We start from the raw sequence: 24,467 nt of genomic DNA on the forward strand, positions 1-24,467 counted from the left end.
TTGGGCATGGTAGGGATTTAGCAGTACTCTTAAAATGTATTGGGCATGGTAGGGATTTAGCAGTACTCTTAAAATGTATTGGGCATGGTAGGGATTTAGCAGTACTCTTAAAATGTATTGGGCATGGTAGGGATTTAGCAGTACTCTTAAAATGTATTGGGCATGGTAGGGTTTAGCAGTACTCTTAAAATGTATTGGGTGTGGTAGGGTTTAGCAGTACTCTTAAAATGTATTGGGCGTGGTAGGGGTTTAGCAGTACTCTTAAAATGTATTGGGCGTGGTAGGGTTTAGCAGTACTCTTAAAATGTATGTGGTATTGGGTGTGGTAGGGTTTAGCAGTACTCTTAAAATGTATTGGGCGTGGTAGGGTTTAGCAGTACTCTTAAAATGTATTGGGCGTGGTTAGGGTTTAGCAGTACTCTCTAAAATGTATTGGGCAGTGGTAGGGTTTAGCAGTACTCTTAAAATGTATTGGGCATGGTAGCAGTACTCTTAAAATGGGGGGTTTAGCAGTACTCTTAAAATGTATTGGGCGTGGTAGGGTTTAGCAGTACTCTTAAAATGTATTGGGCATGGTAGGGTTTAGCAGTACTCTTAAAATGTATTGGGCATGGTAGGGGTTTAGCAGTACTCTTAAAATGTATTGGGCATGGTTAGGGGTTTAGCAGTACTCTTAAAATGTATTGGGCATGGTTAGGGGTTTTTAGCAGTACTCTTAAAATGTATTGGGCATGGTTATGGGGGTTTAGCAGTACTCTTAAAATGTATTGGGCGTGGTAGGGGTTTAGCAGTACTCTTAAAATGTATTGGGCGTGGTTAGGGGTTTAGCAGTACTCTTAAAATGTATTGGGCGTGGTTACTCTTAGGGTTTAGCAGTACTCTTAAAATGTATTGGGCATGGTTAGGGGTTTAGCAGTACTCTTAAAATGTATTGGGCGTGGTTAGGGGTTAGCAGTACTCTTAAAATGTATTGGGCGTGGTTAGGGTTTAGCAGTACTCTTAAAATGTATTGGGCATGGTAGGGGTTTAGCAGTACTCTTAAAATGTATTGGGCATGGTAGGGGTTTAGCAGTACTCTTAAAATGTATTTGGCGTGGTAGGGGTTTAGCAGTACTCTTAAAATGTATTGTGTGTGGTAGGGGTTTAGCAGTACTCTTAAAATGTATTGGGCGTGGTAGGGGTTTAGCAGTACTCTTAAAATGCTTGCTGAAAATAATTATCTTTACTTGAATTTGGCTACAAATTTTCTGATCAAATTCCCAAATTAATATTAATGTTTGGCATCCAGCTCAAACCCTAATTGAGTGTTTTAAATAGTGTGTATTATTTAATATAAAAGTAAAACAGCCTTTAAATGTGTGCAGCCACTCTTGAACATAGATGAAAGTTTTCATGATTTATCCACAATACCCGATTTTAATCCTTTCTACAGTGTTTCTAGCTTTTCCATTGTTTGTCCAACATTTTCCATATGCTCGGGTTAAAAAATACCATTGTCTGGTACCAGATTGGGCAACTGATGTACAAGATCTGGCTTGCCCGTGTGCAAGTGAAGTATTAAATATTAAAGTCTTAATAAAACAGCATTAATTATCTGTGTAATATTAATTATCTGTGTAATATTAATTATCTTATTAATTATCTGTGTAATATTAATTATCTGTGTAATATTAATTTTGCCTTCAATCAAAAATAAAAACATTTCTATCAATGAGCTTCACCATCTTGTTTCCGTGAGTGTCTTCCAATAATGGGAATGGTTGACAAGTTATGATTGTGTATAAATAAGTTAAAATTAGAGTTACTTAGCTTTGTTCTATTCATTGAGATTCAGCTCAATAGTAAGTTAGTGTGCTTTTGATCAGTCTATAAAACAAATAAGCCTCTACGTCCCAAACTTCAATCGCAAGTTATTTTAGCAGGGAACTGGTAATGAGTGTTACAAAAAATAGTTGAAAATATGATGAGGACAATCATGCACCTCTAAATTTCAGTCAGTATGGAAAGATACTTTTCCATAGGTCCAGTATGACGAAGAGAAAAATGTTAAGGTATGAACGGTATGGCAATGTTGGTAGCCAAATTAGCCATTGGCTAATTCTTACCCAAAAAATCTCTAACAAAATTTTGAAGAATCCTATTTTTAAAGAGGTAATGAGCTCTGTTTGGAAAAAGCAAAAACAACACCCTCCACAAACATCTACCCACCCACCCCCCGTATTTTGAAGTTTTTGTACATTTGTTGATTTAATTGTCACAGGCCTTGAATGCGAGGGTGGATGGTGGTAATTGGGGGCACTAGCCTCCAACTCATAGAGATAAAGCATGGCCCACAGCTAGAAATCAAAGTAATATACTGACTGACTCTACCCCTATTGCTGTCATCTTTGGATGGCTATGCAGAGTTCTGACTGCAACTGATTTGTGTATATTTTAAATTAATATACAAATTATAACGAGTTGGCTTTATTCCAATTTGTTCATAATTAGCTGGAAAAGATGCATTTTCATATTGATATATAATATATATATATTATCGATGTACATTAATGTGCAAATTAATTTTGGCTAAAACATTTTTATGATAGTTAATAAAAATCCCACTTGGCAAATACTTTGGCTATAACTGTTTTTGATCCAGGGTACCATTTGTTCGAAATAACGAAATGTTAACTAAATGAGTAGTGGTTAGATACACAGCAGCTAGTTCATCACTGCATTCATTTGTGTGTGCCACAGCACTTTCACATTGCTTGAGGTAGGAATTTGGCAAGATACACCTAGAATGTCATATAATACATACATGACATATACCAGTTTTATTAATTTATTCACTTAAACAAGCACATTTTTGGATGGACAAGTAGAAAAATATTATGGGCAAGTACATGTAAGAATGCAGTTTTAAAATAAATAAAAATTTATCCAAAACTTACAGTGTGATTTCGACTGATATTTGCATACATTCTGAAGGGGATGGAGAACCATTTTAGACCCTAGAGCCAATCTAATTACTGGACCACTAATATATTAATATCAAAACATCCCTTCCACTCTGCTTTGTACTAAGATACAATTTTTCATTGTGTATACATTTTAGTCATTCAGATTTATGAATGTAGGTGCTGGAGTGTCATTCACTAATTTCATACAAGTGTAATATTCCGTTGATGACATAATATTCAAGTGTCATAAGGTCTCCTTGTTAGCAAATCTGTAGAGCCCACCACCAACCCAGCGAGCCCTGCTATGCGTCTCCAGTAGAACAGAAGATACGCTAAATGTGTTGCATGAAATCATGGAAAAGATCGCTATTCAAGACTGGTTTCCCAGGATTTTGAGATATATGTTGACTGTGTCATTTCGAAGAATCAATGTAATTTGTACAAATAACTTTTACGAGCCATGCGGGCTCGTATGTTAGTCAAGCTAGAGAGTCCTACATGATTTTTACGAGCCATGCGGGCAAGTATGTTAGTCAAGCTAGAGAGTCCTATCTGATTTTTACGAGCCATGCGGGCTCATATGTTAGTCAAGCTAGAGAGTCCTACATGATTTTTACGAGCCATGCGGGCTCGTATGTTAGTCGAGCTAGAGAGTCCTATCTGATTTTTACAAGCCTTAGGCTCCTGGACCCTCCTCAAAATCACACACTGATGTTTATCTCATAACATATGTGCACAATAAAGAAATATAAAGGAGTATTGATAATTATAATTCACAATGAGTTTTCTACATATTAGTGTGACCCCTCTGAAGCATTATGCTTATTTGCAGGTTTTCTGTGTTCTGTACTGTCTGTGTTAATGACTGAATCACTGATGCATTATTGATGCATTATGTTTATTTGCAGGCCCGTAGCCAGGATTTTGAGAGGGGGGATGTCATTTAGGCATATGGTGAGGTATACGAGGGCGTGAAGCGCCAGAGTTGCTTAGGGGGGTCTGGGGGCATATTGCAAAAAAAAAGTTACCGGTGGGATGAGGTTGACCATCTCTCCCCCCCCCCCCCCCCCCCCCCCCCTTCCCATTGCCTACGGGCCTGTTTTGTGTTCAATACTGTCTGTTAACAAGTGAATAACTGACTACATTTTTAGTCCCCTACCGGTTCAACTGGAGGGGACTATAGGTTTCATCTCTGTCCGTCTGTCTGTCTGTCTGTCCCACGTGTTTTCCAGATGTTTTTTGAAGAAGGCTTTGAGATATTGAGCTGAAATTTTGTGTGTTGTTTCATCATGCACGGTACTGTTACAGATCAAATTTGACTTTCATGACTATTTACCTATTTGTGACAAGAGTTATGGTCCTTGAACTTAGGAAATGTAAAAATGTGTTTTCCGAACGTTTTTTTTCAGAAGACCTTCAGATATTTAGCTAAGATTTTGTGTATAGGTTTATCACGTACTGTTACAGATCAAGTTTGACTTTCATGGCGATTTACCCATGTTTAACGCAGTTATGGCCCTTGAACTTAGGAGATGTTGAATTTTTTTTCTGGATTTTTGCAATTCCTGGAGATATCAAGATGAAATTTTATATATAGCTTTATCATTTGTATACTACTCAAAAGAATTTAAGGGTCAAAAATTTATAACCAAATAAGTTTCAGAGTGTATTAGATTGATGATGTAAACTACACCAAAAATTTAATTTATTGTTCCATATTTACAAAAAACCACAAATAAACGTCACTGTATACAAGAAAGTCACATGACATGCTGTCAAAGTTGAAGGTTGTCAAACATGGATTTTACACATTAGAACATTCGTTTAATTGTGTGTAAATCCACCCCTGGCGCGAATACACTCAACACATCGTTGCCTCATGCTGTTGATCAGACGTCTGAAGAACTCTTGGGGAATGGCCTGCCACTCTGCCATAAGAAGTTGACCCAGATCATGAAGGTTGGCCGGAGGGGCATGGTTATCCCGAACTCTCCTGCCTAATTCGTCTCAGGCGTGCTCTATTGGGGCCAAGTCAGGCGAATATGCTGGCCAATCCATCCTGGTGATACCTTGTTGTCTGAGAAAGTCCGTTACCACCCTGGCGCGGTGGGGTCTGGCATTGTCATCCTGCAGAACTGCCCCGCCGCCAATCTGCTGAAGGCCTGGGAGAACCAACGGCCGGATAATCTCATTCAGATAGCGGATTCCATTCAGATTGCCATCCACCACATAGAGGGGGGTCCTGTGGTGGATAGAGATGCCGCCCCACACCATGACGCTGCCACCACCGAACCGGTGACATTGTCTAACGTTAATGTCAGCGAAGCGCTCCCCAGGACGTCTGTAGACACGAACCCGACCGTCGTTGAACTGGAGAATAAACCTGGACTCATCAGTGAACATCACTCGACCCCACTGAACACGTTGCCACCGCAGATGAAGTGTGCACCAGTGACATCTGGCCGTTCTGTGACGTGGTAGGAGTGGTGGTTGAACAGCCTGGCGACGGCAGTGTAGATTATTGGCTCTCAGACGATTGCGTATGGTTTGATCAGACACTCGAGTTCCAGTTGCAGTCCGCAGATTGTCACGTAATCGGCGTGCAGTGGTTGTGCGTTGACGTAGAGCCATATTGGTGATGTAGCGGTCCTCGCTATTTGTAGTGCTTCGGGGTCTTCCCGAACGTGGACGATTTCGAACAGAATTCGTTGCTTGGTACCGTTGCCACAGTCGGCCAACGACACTCTGACTGACACCAAGTCTCAGAGCAACATTTCTTTGCGTATTGCCATCCTGAAGCCAAGCAATAGCCCTTTCTCGATCTTCGATAGTCAGTTGATGTCGTACCATTGTCGAATTTGGAGTGTGCACCGTACACGAACGCAAGCTCCAATTATACGGAAATTCAGCATTTGGAACATGGAATACACATGCAAAGCGTGCAAATGAAGCGCTTTGTGAAAAAACAAGTTATGGGCACTTAGCAGACCTTTCGCTTTCACCCTAATTTACGTGCAAATGTAAGCATGTTTTTGCCATTAGAACTAGTCGACAGTGTCAATGACAGTGGATTTTAATTCATTTATGGGTTGCTTAGACCCACTTTCGTCAAAATGGAACAATACCATGCGTGACATTATGGTCTAGCTAATATAATTGACATTCAGAAAATAATGTCGAAAATATCGTCTGACCCTTAAATTCTTTTGAGTAGTATATATAGCTTTACATATCAAGTTGAAGTTATGGCCCTTGAATTTAGGAGATACAAAAAATTGTTGGGCCTAGTAGGGACATGTATTGCTTTAGTAGTACTCTCAAAATGCTTGTTTACATTTATTTTCAGTTTTTTTGTTAACAAGTGAATCACAGACTTCATGTGTTACATTTATTTACAGGTTTTCTGTGTTCAGTGCTGTCTGTTTTAACAAGTGAATCACTGACTTGAATAATGATGCATTTTGTTTATTTGCAGGTTTTCTGTGTTCAGTGCTGTCTGTGTTAACAAGTGAATCACTGACTTGATGCATTATGTTTATTTGCAGGTTTTCTGTCTTCAGTGCTGTCTGTGTTAACGCGAGACACTCTGACTTGATGGGTGGATCCAGCTGTGGTGTGACCACTCAGTAAACCAGCACGATGGGTGAAATACAGAATGGTGAAGAATCTCAGAACACAACACAGCTCAATGTGCAGTCGTCCATCAAGTCGAAGGACCCAGAGGCTGACGAGGAGGCGAAACCCGTCCCGCAGGTCTCGGCCTTCGAGCAGCTGTCTCACGAGCTGAACACAGACCAGAGGTACATGAAGGAGATCACGCTGGGCAAGCGAATTGGATTCTACCGTATCCGTGGAGAACTCGGCTCCGGAAACTTCTCCCAGGTCAAGATGGGAATCCATGCGCTCACTAAAGGTAGATAACTCTTTCAGAACGCTGTTTGAGCTGTCATTAGTCTGATCTCCAACTATAAATTTGATATGGTGATATATATAGAGGACGTTTTCTCTGTCAAATATGACAGATTGATGTCTACAATCAATTTAAGCTTGTGCAAACGTTAGAAGTGTGATAAGAAACTGCAGACTACACAACATAAGATATCATTGAAACCTAGAAACTTCGCTCTCCACAGTCTAGACTCCAAAATGTAATTTCTTGTGTACACACCTGAAAATAGTTGTAGTTTATCTTATTCAACTTACTGTACTAGCACAACAACAATGCTATACGACCCTGAGTTATAACCTCCACTGCAGAATTATCTCCCCTTGTCGGATGTATAACCTACACCCGCGCATGGGTAGACCGTATATCCTCGTTTTTTGATTCTGCAGTCCTCCATTGCAGTCGTGTTCGAGTTCTGTAGTAAAAAAAAAAAAATCAAATTGTTTATTAATTTGTAATTTTGTTTTACTCTGTCATACTAGGTCTTTTGGGTAATTTACACAGGGGGTTAATGTCTGACACGGCTTCCTCGGGCTCCAACCGGTTGGTTGTGTGTGTTTGTATGTTTTAGATTGTTCGCATGTGGCTACGTCAGCTGGGTTGGCTAATCCACACGTGGTACGTTGGGTTCAGAATTCGGCGCAGGATTCGTACGTGTACGAATTTCCTGACGGTCCGGTTCAACCGACACCACCAGTCCCTTTGTCTGTTTTGGCAGGGATCAGGGAAACTGCAGCTTTCTTGGGTGCGCCTGTGTCTACACCGATGGTCAATCCGGACCTGTCGGATCGGGGTAGACGTTCCAGGTGTTATCCCTCGACTGTGTGGGCGGAACCTTTCGTTCAGGGTCCGATGGTTTCGGGTCGCCCTCAGGGGGGACTCGGGGGGACTATGTTTCTCTTTTTGAGAATTTCATGGCCTGGCTAGGGAAATCGCCTCCACCAGTCCCTCCACCAGTCCCTCCACCGCCGGGGTTTCCAGCGAGACCGGGGTTGGACCAGTTTGCAGATTCGGCCGGTCCGCATCGTCCTGCCCATGCAGTTTCGTTTCCGCTATGGTCAGCACATGGCGCGTCGTTTGAAAAAATTTCTTCTTCGGAAGAGGATTTTCCCTCCGAATCAGTGTGTGGTTCAGGGGAAGGTTCGGTGCTTGACGAGATTCCCAATTTGGCCAATGGTACGCCAGACGGCGATTATGATTACCAGGCGGTTCTTGGTTTTGTACGGGAACAGGTCCGACTGGTGTGCGCGGATGCCATTCCGTCGGAGGAGGCTGTTCAGTCTTACAAGGGTGTTTCGTTTGGAAAACGGCCTTTAGCGACGGAGGCTCCGCGGTAGGATTTCGGCTTGCCGTTAGCGCACGAGGCGCATGAATCTCTTGCGGAGATTGATGCTTTGATTGCGGGTAGCGATCGTATTTTGGGGGTGGTGGTGGAGGAGTTTCCGGCAGCTTTAGCTACCGGGAAACTGTTGTCTGCAGCGAAGGTTTTGTCCACGTCTTCGTATAAGACATTGGGAGCTTCCTTCCTTTCACATCCAGCAGTCGTTTCCGCTAGGGTGAAGGCAGACTGCCACCCATCTCCTAATGTCAGTGTGCCACTCACGGATTTAGAGACTTTGGAGAGGTTATCTAAACTTCTTTTTTAAGTCAATAACCATTTAGGTACGGGTCTTCCGCCGATGGCTAAGGGTTGTTTGTTGGCGGCTTCTAAAGCCTCTTATCACGTCGCTCAGCTTGCTGGGCGTGTTTTTGCCAACAGTCTACTTCTGCGTCGGGATCACTACCTGGCGGGACTCAGAGCGATGGGTGTGATTAAAACCTACTTTCGTAGTCGCTCAGTAAGGGAAACCTTACTTTTTGGGACCAATTTTAACTTGGTCATGGACCAAGAAGCGGCGAAATTCGTCCCTGCTGCTCCGTCCCGAACTGCTCGTAAGCGCCAGGCGGCGTCTACTTTTAAGCCTCCACCTGTTAAGAAATCGACTTTTCTTGACAGTTATCAGATCCCTGTGGTGTCGGATTCGGGCGTGCAGTCTGGTAATGCCCGTGGTTCATCGAAACAGGGACGTTTTCGGGGGAAGCCGGCACGTTTTTGTGGTTCCGCTCGGGGCAAGGCGCCCAGGGGTGGGGAGCGGCCGGGATGAGGGTGCGTGGACAATCGACATCTGCTTATGGAGGTTCCGTTAGCAGATCTTCCTGTGGGGGGCAGATTGCGCCATTTTGTTCAAAGTTGGTGCAAACTGCCAGATCTGGACCCATGGGTTTTGTCGGTTGTCCGCAACGGGTACAGAATTCCATTTTCTTACCCCCTCCACTGACGTCCTCCCCCCGGTTACCTGCAGTACCGCCTGTCGACAAACGAGTACTGGTGGAGAAGATGGTTGTCGAGTTTCTCGACAAGAAAGCCATCCAGGAGGTGGATTTGGGCACTCCGGGATTTTATTCCCATCTGTTCTTCGCCCAGAAGAAGAATGGCGAGTGGCGACCAATTCTAAACCTGAAGCCGCTGAATTATTTCGTCGTTATTCCATCTATGAAGATGGAGATGGTTCAGTCTGTTCGCGCTTTGCTTCAGGTGGGGGAATGGGGGCGTCCATCGATTTGAAGGACGCTTACCTGCATGTTTCAATCCATCGGGATTTTTGGAAGTACTTGCGGTTCCTCTACGACGGCAGAGCTTACGAGTTTCAAATTCTGCCGTTCGGATTGGCCACAAGCCCTCACGTCTTTACTCGGGTAGTAAAGGCAGTGGTGGGGCGTGTACATCTGTTGGGTATACAGATGCACAATCACCTGGACGATTGGTTAATTCCGGCGGCGTTGCAGACGGCATGTCTCGTGGGCGTGGAGTTTGTGATCGACATGATTCTCCGATTGGGGTTTATTCCCAATTGGGTCAAGTCGGAATTAGTGCCAACGCAGGTTTTCACTTATCTCGGGGTGGTTTTCAACCTTGTGGAGGCGTCCGTTCTTCCGACGGATTCGCGACTTCACAATTTCAGGACGTTGGCGCAACGTTTTCTGGTGGAGCAAAGTGCGTCGGTGCGCATGCTCCATGTGTTGATAGGCCATCTCGAATCACTGGCGGTGCTGCATGTGTGGTTCAGACGGTTCAAGAGACCGCTTCAATGGCATTTGTCCCGAGTGTGGGATGGTCTCAGCTGGGATTTGGTGATACCATTGGGGCCTTGGTTCATTCTTCCGATCCAAGAGTGTCTAGTGGACAAGTGTATGTCCCAGGCCGTTCCTTTACACCCACTTTCTCCAGAGTTGGTCCTGTTTACCGATGCTTCCCTCGAGGGGTTCGGTGCACACCTTTTGGATCAACATCTGTCAGGGGTGTGGACTCCTTCAGAGAGGAGTCGTCACATCAACCTGTTGGAGATGGAAGCAGTGCGTCACGCTTGTCTCCATTTCAGGACTGTTATTCGACATCGTCGAATTTTGTTGAGGTCGGACAACATGTCGGTTGTTGCGTACCTCAATCGGTGGGGAGGCACCAAATCCCTGTCATTGAGTCTTGCGGCTTTGGAGATTCTGGAATGGTGCGATGATTGGGGAGTGGTGTTATTGGCCAAACACATTCCTTCGTCCATGAACGTCTTGGCGGACGCTTTGAGTCGTCGTTCCCCGGTTCAGACGGAGTGGATGTTGCACCGGACGGTGGCTTATCGAGTTCTTCAGTTGTGGGGGAGTCCTCAACTCGATAAGTTTGCCACTCGCCTGAACAGTCAGTTGCCAGTGTTTGTATCGCTGGTACCAGACCCACTGGCACTGGAGTACGATGCGTTGAGCATGGACTGGACGGGACTGGATTTTTACACCTTTCCCCCTCCGGTTCTGCTTGGCAAGGTTCTGGCAAAGATCAGACAGCAACCTTGTCGTGTCACACTCGTAGCCCCGAGTTGGGCAGCTCAAGCCTGGTTTCCTCCTCTCCTGTCACTTTTAGTGCAGGAGCCAGTGTGGTTGCCGTTGATACCCGATCTGCTCAGTCAGAGACTGCGTCGGACAGAGTGGCATCCGAAGCCGGAGGTTTTCCGACTTCACGCATGGCGGTTGTCGGGGTTTCCCTCCGAAACCAAGGCTTTTCTAAACGTGTTGCTGAGCTCGTCTCCTCTTCGAAGCGCCAGTCTACGGAGAGGGTCTACCAATGTCACTGGCACGCTTGGGTTCGTTGGGCGACTGAGAGGGACGTGGATCCCTTGTCGCCTACTGTTAATGACTTAGCTGAGTACTTTCTGGCTCTTGTCCAAGAAAGACAGCTGAAGGTTCAAACAGTGAGAAGTCACCGGTCGTCCATTTTCACTACTCTGAGGCAGTGTGGACGTCAAGATTTCTCAACGAATCTCGTGTTGCATGACTTGCTTAAGTCGTTCCAAAACACAGTGGAGAAGCCTTCCATTTTGCCTAAATGGAATGTTTTTCTGGTTCTTCATGCACTCAAAGGCAAGCCCTATGAGCCTTTGAAATTCGCCAGTCTTCGTCATTTGACGTGGAAAACTTTGTTTCTGGTCTCACTTAGCGGCTTGCCATCGTATTAGTGAGATTCATGCTTTTTTGCATGATTTGGTGGATTACAATACGGACAGGTCAAAACCAGGTGCCAGGGGAAGAGTTTCCTCCGGCCATCATTCAATGTTTATCTCGTACGCTTTCTGCAGATAATTCTGATAGACTTCTTTGTCCGGTGCGGGCTTTGAAATTCTATTTGGAGCGTACTAGAAATCTCCGGCAAAACACGAAGAGACTCTTTATCTCTTTCACTCGCCAACCAGGAGACATTACAAAGAATGCTTTGTCGAGATGGATTGCTGTAACCATCAAACTGGCATATGAGAAGGCGGGTGATCATGTTCTGCGGAATTTCTCTGTTCGACCTCATGAGATTCGGGCGATTTCTGCTTCCCTTAATTTCCATGATTTTTTGGACATTTTCAAGGTCATGAGTGCGGGGTTTTGGAAAGGTCGACACACGCTTGACTGGTTTTATTTCCATGATATGGCTGTTGGTCCGGACGGAACTTGGCGGATTCAATCAGTCATTGCAGGGCAGCAAGTCATTTCGGTGCGCAGGGCCACAAGTAGGGGGCGACCCTTATTTCGTCCGGTCGCTACCGGCAGTCTTTCTGGGAGATAGTTCTCCACCTCCTGTTTGGAGAGTGGGGTGTGGATGGTTGACTATCTGGGGCAGTCGAGTGTCTTTTACCATTACTTGGTGTGCGGGTTTCCTCACCTTGTTAACTTGGTTTACTTTTAATTGGGGTTGTAGTTCTTCAATTTAAAAGTCACTTTGACATTTTATACCTCGTATGATGTGGGTTGCTTTTTCACTGTATCATTACTTGAGACGAACACTACTGGTTGAATGGGTAAGTCCTCCTTGTTTTCTTACCTCCTCCCTTTAATGTTAAATTCTCGTGCTTTAACGGTGTTATAGCATTGTTGTTGTGCTAATACGGTAAGTTGAATAAGACTATTAGAAAATTTGTTTCTAATTTTCATTATTATTCATACTTACCTAGTACTAGCACAACAACCGTTACCTCCCACCCGCCCCGAGGGAGGTCTTTTTTTATTCAGTTATTCCGGACTTTGAATCGATAACGAGGATATACGGTCTACCCATGCGCGGGTGTAGGTTATACATCTGGCAAGGGGAGATAATTCTGCAGTGGAGGTTATAATTCAGGGTCGTATAGCATTGTTGTTGTGCTAGTATTAGGTAAGTATGAATAATAATGAAAATTAGAAACAAATTTTCTAAAATATGCTGAGGTGCTGATGAACAAGTAGTGATTTACTTACCTTCCATATTGTCTAACACCTAGCGACATGGTCATGGACATGGTCATGGACATGGTCAGAGTAAGCTTTTGTAGTGCATGCCTGCCATGGGCGCAGGTGTTTACTTTCACCATGTCCTCTGTCCAGGTCACGAATGTGTTTGACACATAATTTGGAGCAGTTTGTGGAAATTGGAAATGGAACTAATTGGTTAATATGATTTGGTGTTTGATCGAAAGGTAGCTACAGCTACATGGTCTGTAGAACAAGTGGTTTATACTTCATTGTGTTTGTGATTGTAGAGAAGGTGGCCATTAAGATCAGAGATATCAGGACTAACAATTCTTTATACTTGGTTGTGTTTGTGATTGTAGAGAAGGTGGCCATTAAGATCAGGACTAACAATTCTTTATACTTGGTTGTTTGTGATTGTAGAGAAGGTGGCCATTAAGATCAGGACTAATAATTCTTTATACTTGGTTGTGTTTGTAGAGAAAGTGGCCATTAATATCAGGACTAATAATTCTTTATACTTGGTTGTGTTTGTGATTGTAGAGAAGGTGGCCATTAAGATCAGGACTAACAATTCTTTATACTTGGTTGTTTGTGATTGTAGAGAAGGTGGCCATTAAGATCAGGACTGACAATTCTTTGTACTTGGTTGTTTGTGATTGTAGAGAAGGTGGCCATTAAGATCAGGACTGACAATTCTTTGTACTTGGTTGTGTTTGTAGAGAAGGTGGCCATTAAGATCAGGACTAATAATTCTTTATACATGGTTGTGTTTGTGATTGTACAGAAGGTGGCCATTAAGATCGGGACTAACAATTCTTTATACTTGGTTGTGTTTGTGATTGTAGAGAAGGTGGCCATTAAGATCCTGGACAAGACGAAGCTGGACCAGAAGACGCAGCGTCTGCTGTCACGTGAGATCTCCAGCATGGAGCAGCTGCATCACCCGAACATCATTCGCCTCTACGAGGTCGTTGAGACACTCGCCAAGCTGCACATCGTCATGGAGTATGCCAGCGGCGGCGAACTCTTCACCAAGATATCCAACGAAGGACGACTTCCTGAAGCAGAAGCCAAACCTCTTTTTGCTCAAGTCGTATCAGCCGTCCAACATATGGTTAGTACTGTAGGATAAATGTGTTAGTCATCCAACACATGGTTAGTACTGTAGGGTAAATGTGTTAGTCATCCAACACATGGTTAGTACTGTAGGGTAAATGTGTCAGGAGTCCAACACATGGTTAGTACTGTAGGGTTAATGTGTCAGCAGTTAGTACTGTAGGGTTAATGTGTCAGCAGTTAGTACTGTAGGGTTAATGTGTCAGCAGTCCAACACATGGTTAGTACTGTAGGGTTAATGTGTCAGCAGTTAGTACTGTAGGGTTAATGTGTCAGCAGTTAGTACTGTAGGGTTAATGTGTCAGCAGTCCAACACATGGTTAGTACTGTAGGGTTAATGTGTCAGCAGTTAGTACTGTAGGGTTAATGTGTCAGCAGTTAGTACTGTAGGTTACTGTGGGTCAGCAGTCCAACACAGGTTAGTACTGTAGGGTTAATGTGTCAGCAGTTAGTACTGTAGGGTTAATGTGTCAGCAGTTAGTACTGTAGGGTTAATGTGTCAGCAGTCCAACACAGTTAGTACTGTAGGGTTAATGTGTCAGCAGTTAGTACTGTAGGGTTAATGTGTCAGCAGTCCAACACATGGTTAGTACTGTAGGATTAATGTGCCAGCGGTCCAGCACATGGTTAGTACTGTAGGGTTAATGTGTCAGCAGTTAGTACTGTAGGGTTAATGTGTCAGCAGTCCAACACATGGTTAGTACTGTAGGGTTAATGTGTCAGCAGTCCAATACATGGTTGGTACTGTAGGGTTAATGTGTCGGCAGTCCCAGCACATGGTTAGTACTGTAGGGTTAATGTGTCAGCAGTCCAATACATGGTTGGTACTGTAGGGTTAATGTGTCGGCAGTCCCAGCACATGGTTAGTACTGTAGGGTTAATGTGTCAGCAGTCCCAACACATGGTTAGTACTGTAGGGTTAATGTGTCAGCAGTCTAACATATGGTTAGTACTATAGGGTTAATGTGTCAGCAGTCCAACACATGGTTAGTACTGTAGGGTTAATGTCAGCAATCCAACACATGGTTAGTACAGTAGGGTTAATGTGTTTGTGGTCAAACATATGGTTAGTACTGTAGGGTCAATGTGTCAGCAGACCAACACATGGTTAGTACTGTAGGGTTAATGTGTCGGTGGTCAAACATATGGTTAGTACTGTAGGGTTAATGTCAGCAGTCCAACACATGGTTAGTACTGTAGGGTTAATGTCAGCAGTCCAACACATGGTTAGTACTGTAGGGTTAATGTCAGCAGTCCAACACATGGTTAGTACTGTAGGGTTAATGTGTCAGCGGTCCAACATATGGTTAGTACTGTAGGGTTAATGTGTCAGTGGTCCAACATATGGTTAGTACTGTAGGATAATGTGTTGGTGGTCCAACATATATATGGTTAGTACTGTAGGGTTAATGTGTCAGCAGTCCAACATATGGTTAGTACTGTAGGGTTAATGTGTCAGCAGTCCAACATATGGTTAGTACTGTAGGGTTAATGTGTCAGCAGTCCAACACATGGTTAGTACTGTAGGGTTAATGTGTCAGCAGTCCCAACACATGGTTAGTACTGTAGGGTTAATGTGTCAGCAGTCCAACACATGGTTAGTACTGTAGGGTTAATGTGTCAGCAGTCCAACACATATGGTTTTTACTGTAGGGTTAATGTGTCAGCAGTCCAACACATGGTTAGTACTGTAGGGTTAATGTCAGCGGTCCAACATATGGTTAGTACTGTAGGGTTAATGTATCAGCAGTCCAACATATGGTTAGTACTGTAATGTGTCAGCAGTCCAACATATGGTTAGTACTGTAATGTGTCAGCAGTCCAACATATGGTTATTACTGTAGGGTTAATGTGTCAGCAGTCCAACATATGGTTAGTACTGTAGGATTAATGTGTTTACTGTTCAACTCATGGTTAATACTGTACAGGGTTCGATCTTAACGGTAGTCTGGTAGTCTGAGACTACCTGAAAATTAACAGGACTACCTGAAGCTGCAAACACGTATACCGTCAGAACACCTGGAATTTTAAAATTTATTTAGCACAAATGAACGTTTTGTGGATCTATGCTAACCTATTTCAAACAGCAGAAACTGGCTTGTTCAGAAAACAGTTGTATCATAATTAACATGACTGGTCCCCCATCATATCACATTCATTTACAGTACGTGATGCAGTTTTCGTTTTAACTGTTACCGCATTCTGACTAAACTGAGCATGCGCAAGTGACACATTTTGTAGTCGATGCAGTCTTCTGCCAAAATACAATCATCTTGAATTTGGAACATAACGGGATTCCTCGCACATTTTCATACAATGGTAGTTTAATTTACCAACGTCACATCGGAATGAAAGAGCTGGGAAGTTGACGATTCTCAGCAAAATTATAATTATGCATCAATCGACAATTGTCGTTCATTTTCGTAAAATGGTACACGCGTCACCGAAGTTAAATTTAGGCGAGGTGTTCTAATTGAAATGCCATTATGGAAATTGGCGATACATGCATATTAATTTTCACAGAGTTACAAAGATGTAATTTTTCCCATTTTAACGCAAAACTGCTTGCATGTTTCAATCAACTTTTAACAATATTTATTATGTTTGATTTATTATATCAGGACTGGCCAAAATTTCCAAACACAAAGTGCCTGTGTACCCCTTTTGTACACTTGCAATTTTTGTAATTGCATAGTCTGCAGCAAGCATGCATGTGTGTGTGAGGCCCCAGATTATTATATCGAGTACTGTATTTGATCAGAAGTAGGCCCACGTCTTTGAATAAGCGCCCAGGCATTTAAGAAATTAGGCATTTATTTGTAAATCATGGTATTTTATGTCAGTGTCCGTGAAGTAAATTGCTGAAAATGTTGCAGAATCAAGAAAAAAGCCATTTAGAACGTTACGATCCAGCATAAGTAGACTCTTTGTAAAGTTAGTTTTCGCTTTATCTATGTGAGCTTACACAACACACGTGTGACGTAAAACGAGGTTACGGAATTCCCACTGCACGGTCGGTTTTTCACTAATGTAGTAGCGTTTCGTATTACAAAATTAGGTTGTCCATCTGCAAGTTTTCGCATTTGTTTCACAATTAAATTGATGCAATTAACATTTAATTTACTAATGTTAAAGAACAGTGAGTAGGCACGCGTGCAGCAAAATTTGAAACGGGATCAAAGCAGTCTCCACCTGAGTGTGTATCGGACTCGGACTCACTTCGAGAGCGCAAAACGCTGGAATTTCTAAGAAAAACCGATGGTATATATAATTGTTAAATTTAAATGTCAAGAAATGCAATGTCTTGTATCTACAAGTAAAATTCATCCTGAAAAATAGTGGTATAGCCTACTTTTTTTAATATTTAAATTTGTCCGTTATGGACCCTCCCCTCTCAAAAAAACAACAAAACAACCCAGATCCCCCTTCCCTCCACCCCCACCCACCCCCCACCCCCCAAATTTAAAAAAAAAAAAATGAAATCAAATGCAATCAAGTGAAATCAAATAATAATAATAATGCTATTCACTGTGAAATCATTAACCCAAAGTAGCATATTTTCGATGATCATTCTTCAATCTCATTAAAATTGTTGGGGTTCTTTTACATTCACAAATTAAAGGAAATAAACATATTTAGTAATACAGGGCTTACAAGTGCTTTGTGTGATGTGAAATTGTTTGAAGCACACAGTTTAATTTTGATTTAAACTGCTTACGTTTTGGGACTAGGTAATGTTTTTGTGGGCAATTACACTATATTTCAGCCATAGTACTGTCAGTTTATCAATAATGGATCACAATGAATAACAGATCGTTCGAGTTAAAACTAAAAGTTTTCAAATATTTCGTTACAATAATAGCTAACAAATATTTTATTAAACCAATACAAGCTAAAATATTATTGTAAAGAAATATTTTAAACTGTTTTGTCTGTTATTCACTGTGTTGCAATATTCATAACACAACTGGAGTAGGTAATTGAATGTTTCAGTTTCGCATGACAAAACGGTAAGTAATTTACAGGGCTGGTGGGGGATGGGGGGCTTGTAAAGATTTCATATGAAATATATATACAGGCACAGATCTAGGTGTCCTGATTGGGGAGAAGAAACGCCCCTAATAATAACAAGGCCACTGAGCAATGTAGTAGCCGTACTAATCATTTTAGTTCATATTTAACAGGTCAAACAACATAATTTGATATAATACCAGTGTCAGTTCCAGCCTGAATATTGATTTGATGTGTTTTAGTATGAATTGATATATTATAATTATTAAAGGGACATTCCTGAGTTTGCTGCACTTTTTAAGATGTTATCGACTAACAAAGACCTTTTAACAATTGTAATTACATATCAAATATATTTTTCTGCATAAAATATCGGTGGCTCTATATTAAACGTGTTCTGGTTGTTCTAATATTTGTATTACGGTAGTTTAAATTTCATTTTTTTTTTTTTTTTTTTTTTTTCGTACGTATGTACCAGAAACACATTGAATATACAGACACTGATATTCTAAACACTAAAATATATTTAATATGTAAGTTTAATTGTAGAAATACTTTATTAGTCAGAAACATCTTACAATGCAGCAAACTCAGGAATGTCCCTTTAATAGTATGTACAGAACATGCATGATGATTTGCTCAGTACTAAATTATCAAAATAACAAACCACAGCGTTATTTTAACTTATTATTACAAAATATGGACCACCTGAAACTTCAAGGGACTATCTGAAATGAAAGCCAGGTAGTCCTGTTAACACCCTGAACAAATTATGAAGATCTAACCCTGCTGTAGGATGAATGTGTTGACAGTCCAACACATGGTCAGTACTGTAGGGTTGATGTGTTGACAGTCCAACACATGGTCAGTACTGTAGGGTTGATGTGTTGACAGTCCAACACATGGTCAGTACTGTAGGGTTGATGTGTTGACATTCCAACACCTGGTCAGTACTGTAGGGTTGATGTGTTGACAGTCCAACACATGGTCAGTACTGTAGGGTTGATGTGTTGACAGTCCAACACATGGTCAGTACTGTAGGGTTGATGTGTTGACAGTCCAACACATGGTCAGTACTGTAGGGTTGATGTGTTGACAGTCGAAACAATTAACAATGTTTTGCCCATGCATTAACCTACGTACTGAAATGATACACGGAGTGTTTTCTTAGTTAATTGGTCTATGCCGTTAGTTGCTTCTACCTTTGATTCCTGATTGGCAGGTGTGTATTTGATTGGTAACCAGACGAGCCAATTAATTGACGCTGTCTAGACACCAAAATACATACCGGTATTGTGGAATATTACCTGTCGCCCCTAAAATTGTAATGGACATGGTTTATTACTGTAAATAGTTCTGTAAAACTATTGATTAAGTAGATTTTTCCATCTAAAAACACAGAACTGACCAATTACGTAGTCCCAAAGAAAAGAAAATTATCACTTGGGTATCGTGGGTTGTCGTTTTTGCTCCCAACGTAGCATATCAATAGGCGAAATAGTGTAAATTTTTCCTTTGGATTATTAAATAGAGAAAAAATACTATAACCCCATTTTTTTCCGTTAATGCAACTTGAAATATATTTAGTTAAATAGTTTATTATATTATTACGTCATTTATGCTGTTTTACAAGTCAGGTTGATCAAAGAGAAGCGCCTTGTCGAAAATTACTGCTTTTGTTTACTCTGTACATACAGGAGATGGTCAGGAGCTGACGTCACTTCGCCCCAAGCTATCCCACCGGACGTCACAAAAACGAAACAAAATGGCTGCCCCCAGTTAGCAGGAATAATCATGGTTTTTTATTAACTCTAAAATTACGCGTTTTTCATTTGCTAAAGTGTCCGTATGTGTTGGTGGTCCGGGTATGCATCTTTCCAACACATAAGGCTCTTGTTGGAGTTGATCCTACCTTTAACACTGTAAGGTTAATGTGTCAGCAGTCAAACATATGGTTAGTACTGCAGGGTTAACATGTCAGCTGTTGAACATACAAATATCTAACTACAGTCCAGGTATTTATTTGTGAACATATACATCCATGTACAGATATGTAACTACAGTCCAAGTATTTATTTGTGAACATATACATCCATGTGTACTACAGTCCAAGTATTTATTTGTAATCATATACATCCATGTACAGATATGTAACTACATTCCAGGTATTTATTTGTGAACATATACATCCATGTGTACTACAGTCCAAGTATTTATTTGTGAACATATACATCCATGTGTACAGTCCAAGTATTTATTTGTGAACATATACATCCATGTGTACTACAGTCCAAGTATTTATTTGTGAACATATACATCCATGTGTACAGTCCAAGTATTTATTTGTGAACATATACATCCATGTGTACTACAGTCCAAGTATTTATTTGTAAACATATACATCCATGTACAGATATGTAAGTACAATCCAAGTATTTATTTGTGAACATATACATCCATGTGTACTACAGTCCAGGTATTTATTTGTGAACATATACATCCACGTACAGACATGTAACTACAGTCCAGGTATTTATTTGTGAACATATACATCCACGTACAGACACGTAACTACAGTCCAGGTATTTATTTGTAAACATACATCCACGTACAGACATGTAACTACAGTCTAGGTATTTATTTGTACATGTAACTACAGTCCAGGTATTTATTTGTGAACATATACATCCACGTACAGACATGTAACTACAGTCCAGGTATTTATTTGTAAACATACATCCACGTACAGACATGTAACTACATTCCAGGTATTTATTTGTGAACATATACATCCACGTACAGACACGTAACTACAGTCCAGGTATTTATTTGTAAACATACATCCACGTACAGACATGTAACTACAGTCTAGGTATTTATTTGTGAACATATACATCCACGTACAGACATGTAACTACAGTCCAGGTATTTATTTGTGAACATATACATCCACGTACAGACACGTAACTACAGTCCAGGTATTTATTTGTAAACATACATCCACGTACAGACATGTAACTACAGTCCAGGTATTTATTTGTGAACATATACATCCATGTACAGATATTTAAGTACAGTCCAAGTATTTATTTGTAAACAAGAAACAATACTGCTGAAATTGTCTGAGCTCATTCCTAGTGTAAGCTAGACGTCTCGATAATTACCACATCTTGATGGACATAGCTGCCTGAAACAAAATGTCTGTGTCGTGTACTAAGCTGTAAGCTAGTTGTCCGAGATAATCACTGCATCTTAGCAGGTGATTGTTGTACCAGACATTGTCACCGACACATCTTGAGCTATGAGTATGAAGAGAGTTGGTATTAGGAAGTCGGTCTGCTCATCAATCTCCCACTGTTCTTGGTGTTTGTCCATGGTTATTGATCTGCTGGAGCTGAAATTCAAAACCATGGTAAACAATATCTGTCTGCGGCATTAATTTCATAGTTGTCATACACGGCTCTGATGAACTTTCCGACCTTGCAGTGCTTATAGAAAATGACAAAATGCTGATGCACACATGGATGTCGCCCTTGTCTGTCACATGGATGGATGGATGCTAAACCTCCATTTCACCAATACAGACCAACATTATAACGCTCAGCCGCACATAGCCATAGACAACCATCTCAAGTAACAAAGAGTTTATAGTTTTTAGAGTAAATACATATTTGATTTTCTGATTGGGTAAAAGTGTATATGCTACAAACATATTCATCTCAGTGTTTACCTTTCTTACTTTTAGTTAGTACACTGTTCATGACAATAGGCACCCAGGGGACACAACTGTGGACTTTGTATGTAATATCCTCGTGAAACCAGTTTTCGGTACTTTAACGAAGAATATGATGTTTTGTATGTTATTGTAACAAACATAAAATTATTTCTTATTAAAAATGAATAAATAGCGGCTATTTCATGTTGTTTTTAGAATATGATTTTTATGTCAACGAGTGATGTGTGAAAATATGGTTTTTATGTCAACGAGTGATGTGTGAAAATATGATTTTTATGTCAACGAGTAATGTGTGAAAATATGGTTTTTATGTCAACGAGTGATGTGTGAAAATATGGTTTTTATGTCAACGAGTGATGTGTGAAAATATGGTTTTTACATGTCACCAACTGACATAAAAATTGTATTGGGAAAAACACCATGAAATGGTCTATTTATTATATACATCTTGTCTAGTTTTTGACAATATATTTTGCTTGTTTTGTTAATATCTTTCACTGATCCTATCGAAAACACCATGATATATTTCTTCCGGTTGAACTTAGGTTGAAAATTGACCTCACCAGGGTATTTTTAAAAGAAATATGAAGAAAAAGTATCTTCATATAATTATTAATTGCTTAATAATACTGCTTTGCAAACATACTTGACAAAATGATCTAAAAATATCCACAAATACAAAGCAAATGGAATGGCAAGTTTAAAAACTTACACTCAACGACAGGACACTGAATCCTCATTATTTAGTTTTGCAGGCCGTCAAGTATCCTACTTTTTCCTATTTATTCCTATTTTTTTTATGAGTCCCTATTTAGCCCTCTTTTTGATGAAAATTCCTATTTTTTCCCCTTTTTTTTTAGCACTTTTGACCAGTTTCATATTTTGGGGTTTTTTTAGCGACACCATATTTTTTCTCTTCACACCATTTGCTCCAGATGACTTGCTATGAGGCATATTGTGATATCTGTGGCATAGTCATTGAAATCAGAATATGCAGATGGGATGCATGGTTACAGGCTCCCAGTTATTAATTTTCACAATGCAATATAAAGTCCTCTTATTTATAATTTCTGAATTTCTGAATATGTTTCTGTTTTTTGGTAATACTTGATCTTGTTGAATACTCAAAACTAGAAAAACAAAACAAAAACAAAACAACTGCTAAATTGTGTGGATGGGTGGGTGTTTGTGCAAATATCTTACATTTTTCACATTTCTCATCATGTCTAAATTGTACGAAGTCAGGCTGAAGCTGTTAGGCTGTTAGGATTACCTCTGATATACTGGTGCATGGTGTCTAAGGAAGTAGGACTTCAGTGCTCATTTGCAGGTTGTGCTTTGCTTACCGTAACAAGTATTCTATTAAATGTGCACACATAATTATTTGACATATTATTTCTACCAATTCAGTTAGCACACAGCTACTAAATCCAGCTATATTATCCATTTGATCTACCAAGAAAAAACTAATTTTAAAAATAGTGTCCATACCCATATTCAATCACATACACACACACGTAGGTTGCTGCTGTTTTTGATGGTGTCACTGGGTCAGCAATGTCTTGTTGTGGGGGGTTTTCAGTTAACACCCCGGTCATTTAAGAGTTAAAATTTGACCTTGTAACTTTTATTATTCAATAGCATAAAAGGAATACTGCATTGTGTTGCTTTTTAAAAGTCTTACTCCAAAGAACCAAATTCAAAACAAAATAAGTACTTATTTTATTCCTATGATATACACATTGTCTTATTTTCCTGTATTATTGTCTTTTCAATGTTTTTCTATTTCCATATTTAGTTTTTTGAGATGGCTCACTCACTTGACTCCTGCAATATTCTCTATTTTGGGACATTTACTTTTATACAAAATTACTATTTTGTTGGCAAAATTCCTATCTTAACCCTATTTTCAGGCAACAAAATAGGTACAATTGTTTAAATTACTTCTTTTTTCTTTTTTTTCAAATTCGACCATATGCTTTAGTAATCATCAAACTTAAACTCGTAATAATTTACAAAGGAGATAACTGATACATTAATGTTCACAAAAATATAAATATGATTTCTTTATTTTCACTGTAACTAAAATACACTGAAAATATTACTTTTCACCGGATATCACTTTTATGGTTTCCGTAGATCTATATATTTCATTGTTATGTATATAATAGAATTTTATATTTATGTAAAACAATCTGATACATATATTCGTAATTTAAATTTAAAAGTAACAACATAAAAATGCCACAAATGCAAATTTGATAATTTTTATATAAGAAGTAGCCAAAAGAACACCCATATAAAAACAAATGGTTATCTTTTATTTAGCAGCTTGTGTTTTTTAAATGCAATTTTCATTTGACATTTGACAAGTTAATTTCTTTGAGACACGAAAGAGTAATAAAAGTGACTTAGTAAAACATAATATATTCATCAATTATACAAAGACAGTATAGTAGCTTACCTGTAGAAATTTTTTATGAATAATATTTTTTATTGCTGTGTAGTTAATAATGATTGGGAGTTATTTCTTTTTGGTTTATCGCGGTAACAACAAAAAGCCTGTGCAAACTGTTAATCAGCAAAGATGTCTACACAAAAGTTTGCCTTAATTTTTTTTATTCATATCCCATTAGAATAAAAGAAATTATAAACAATCATTATAATTAAATTTGAAACATACTTATTAATAAAAACACAAACAAATGTTGGTTGGGGTTGTGTTTTTTGCGGGGAGTGGTTGTTGTTGTTGTTGGGTTGTTGTTGTTTTTTTGGGGGGTTGGCTCTTTAACAATAATGGTCAATAAAACAAAGTACCAATATAAAGTGACGTCATCAGATTTGACATTCCCTGACAATGTTATTTTACGTTAATCGAGAAAAGAAGCAATGCCTTTGCTGAATATAAGACAAT

General features: G+C 40.2%; 1 protein-coding gene across 1 annotated transcript in view; it reads left to right on the forward strand.

Annotated features, from left to right (window-relative positions):
• LOC121374344 (serine/threonine-protein kinase NIM1-like) overlaps positions 1-24,467 on the forward strand; it is a 74,887-nt gene that overhangs the window by 43,755 nt on the left and 6,665 nt on the right. The window contains exons 2-3 of the mRNA XM_041501417.1: positions 6,491-6,858; positions 13,536-13,804. Coding sequence (XP_041357351.1) covers positions 6,585-6,858; positions 13,536-13,804 — 543 coding nt within the window. The 5' untranslated portion in view covers positions 6,491-6,584. The remainder of the gene's footprint in view (positions 1-6,490; positions 6,859-13,535; positions 13,805-24,467) is intronic.

The sequence above is a fragment of the Gigantopelta aegis genome, chromosome 6 (assembly GCF_016097555.1).
Source record: "Gigantopelta aegis isolate Gae_Host chromosome 6, Gae_host_genome, whole genome shotgun sequence".
Classification (NCBI taxonomy): domain Eukaryota; kingdom Metazoa; phylum Mollusca; class Gastropoda; order Neomphalida; family Peltospiridae; genus Gigantopelta; species Gigantopelta aegis.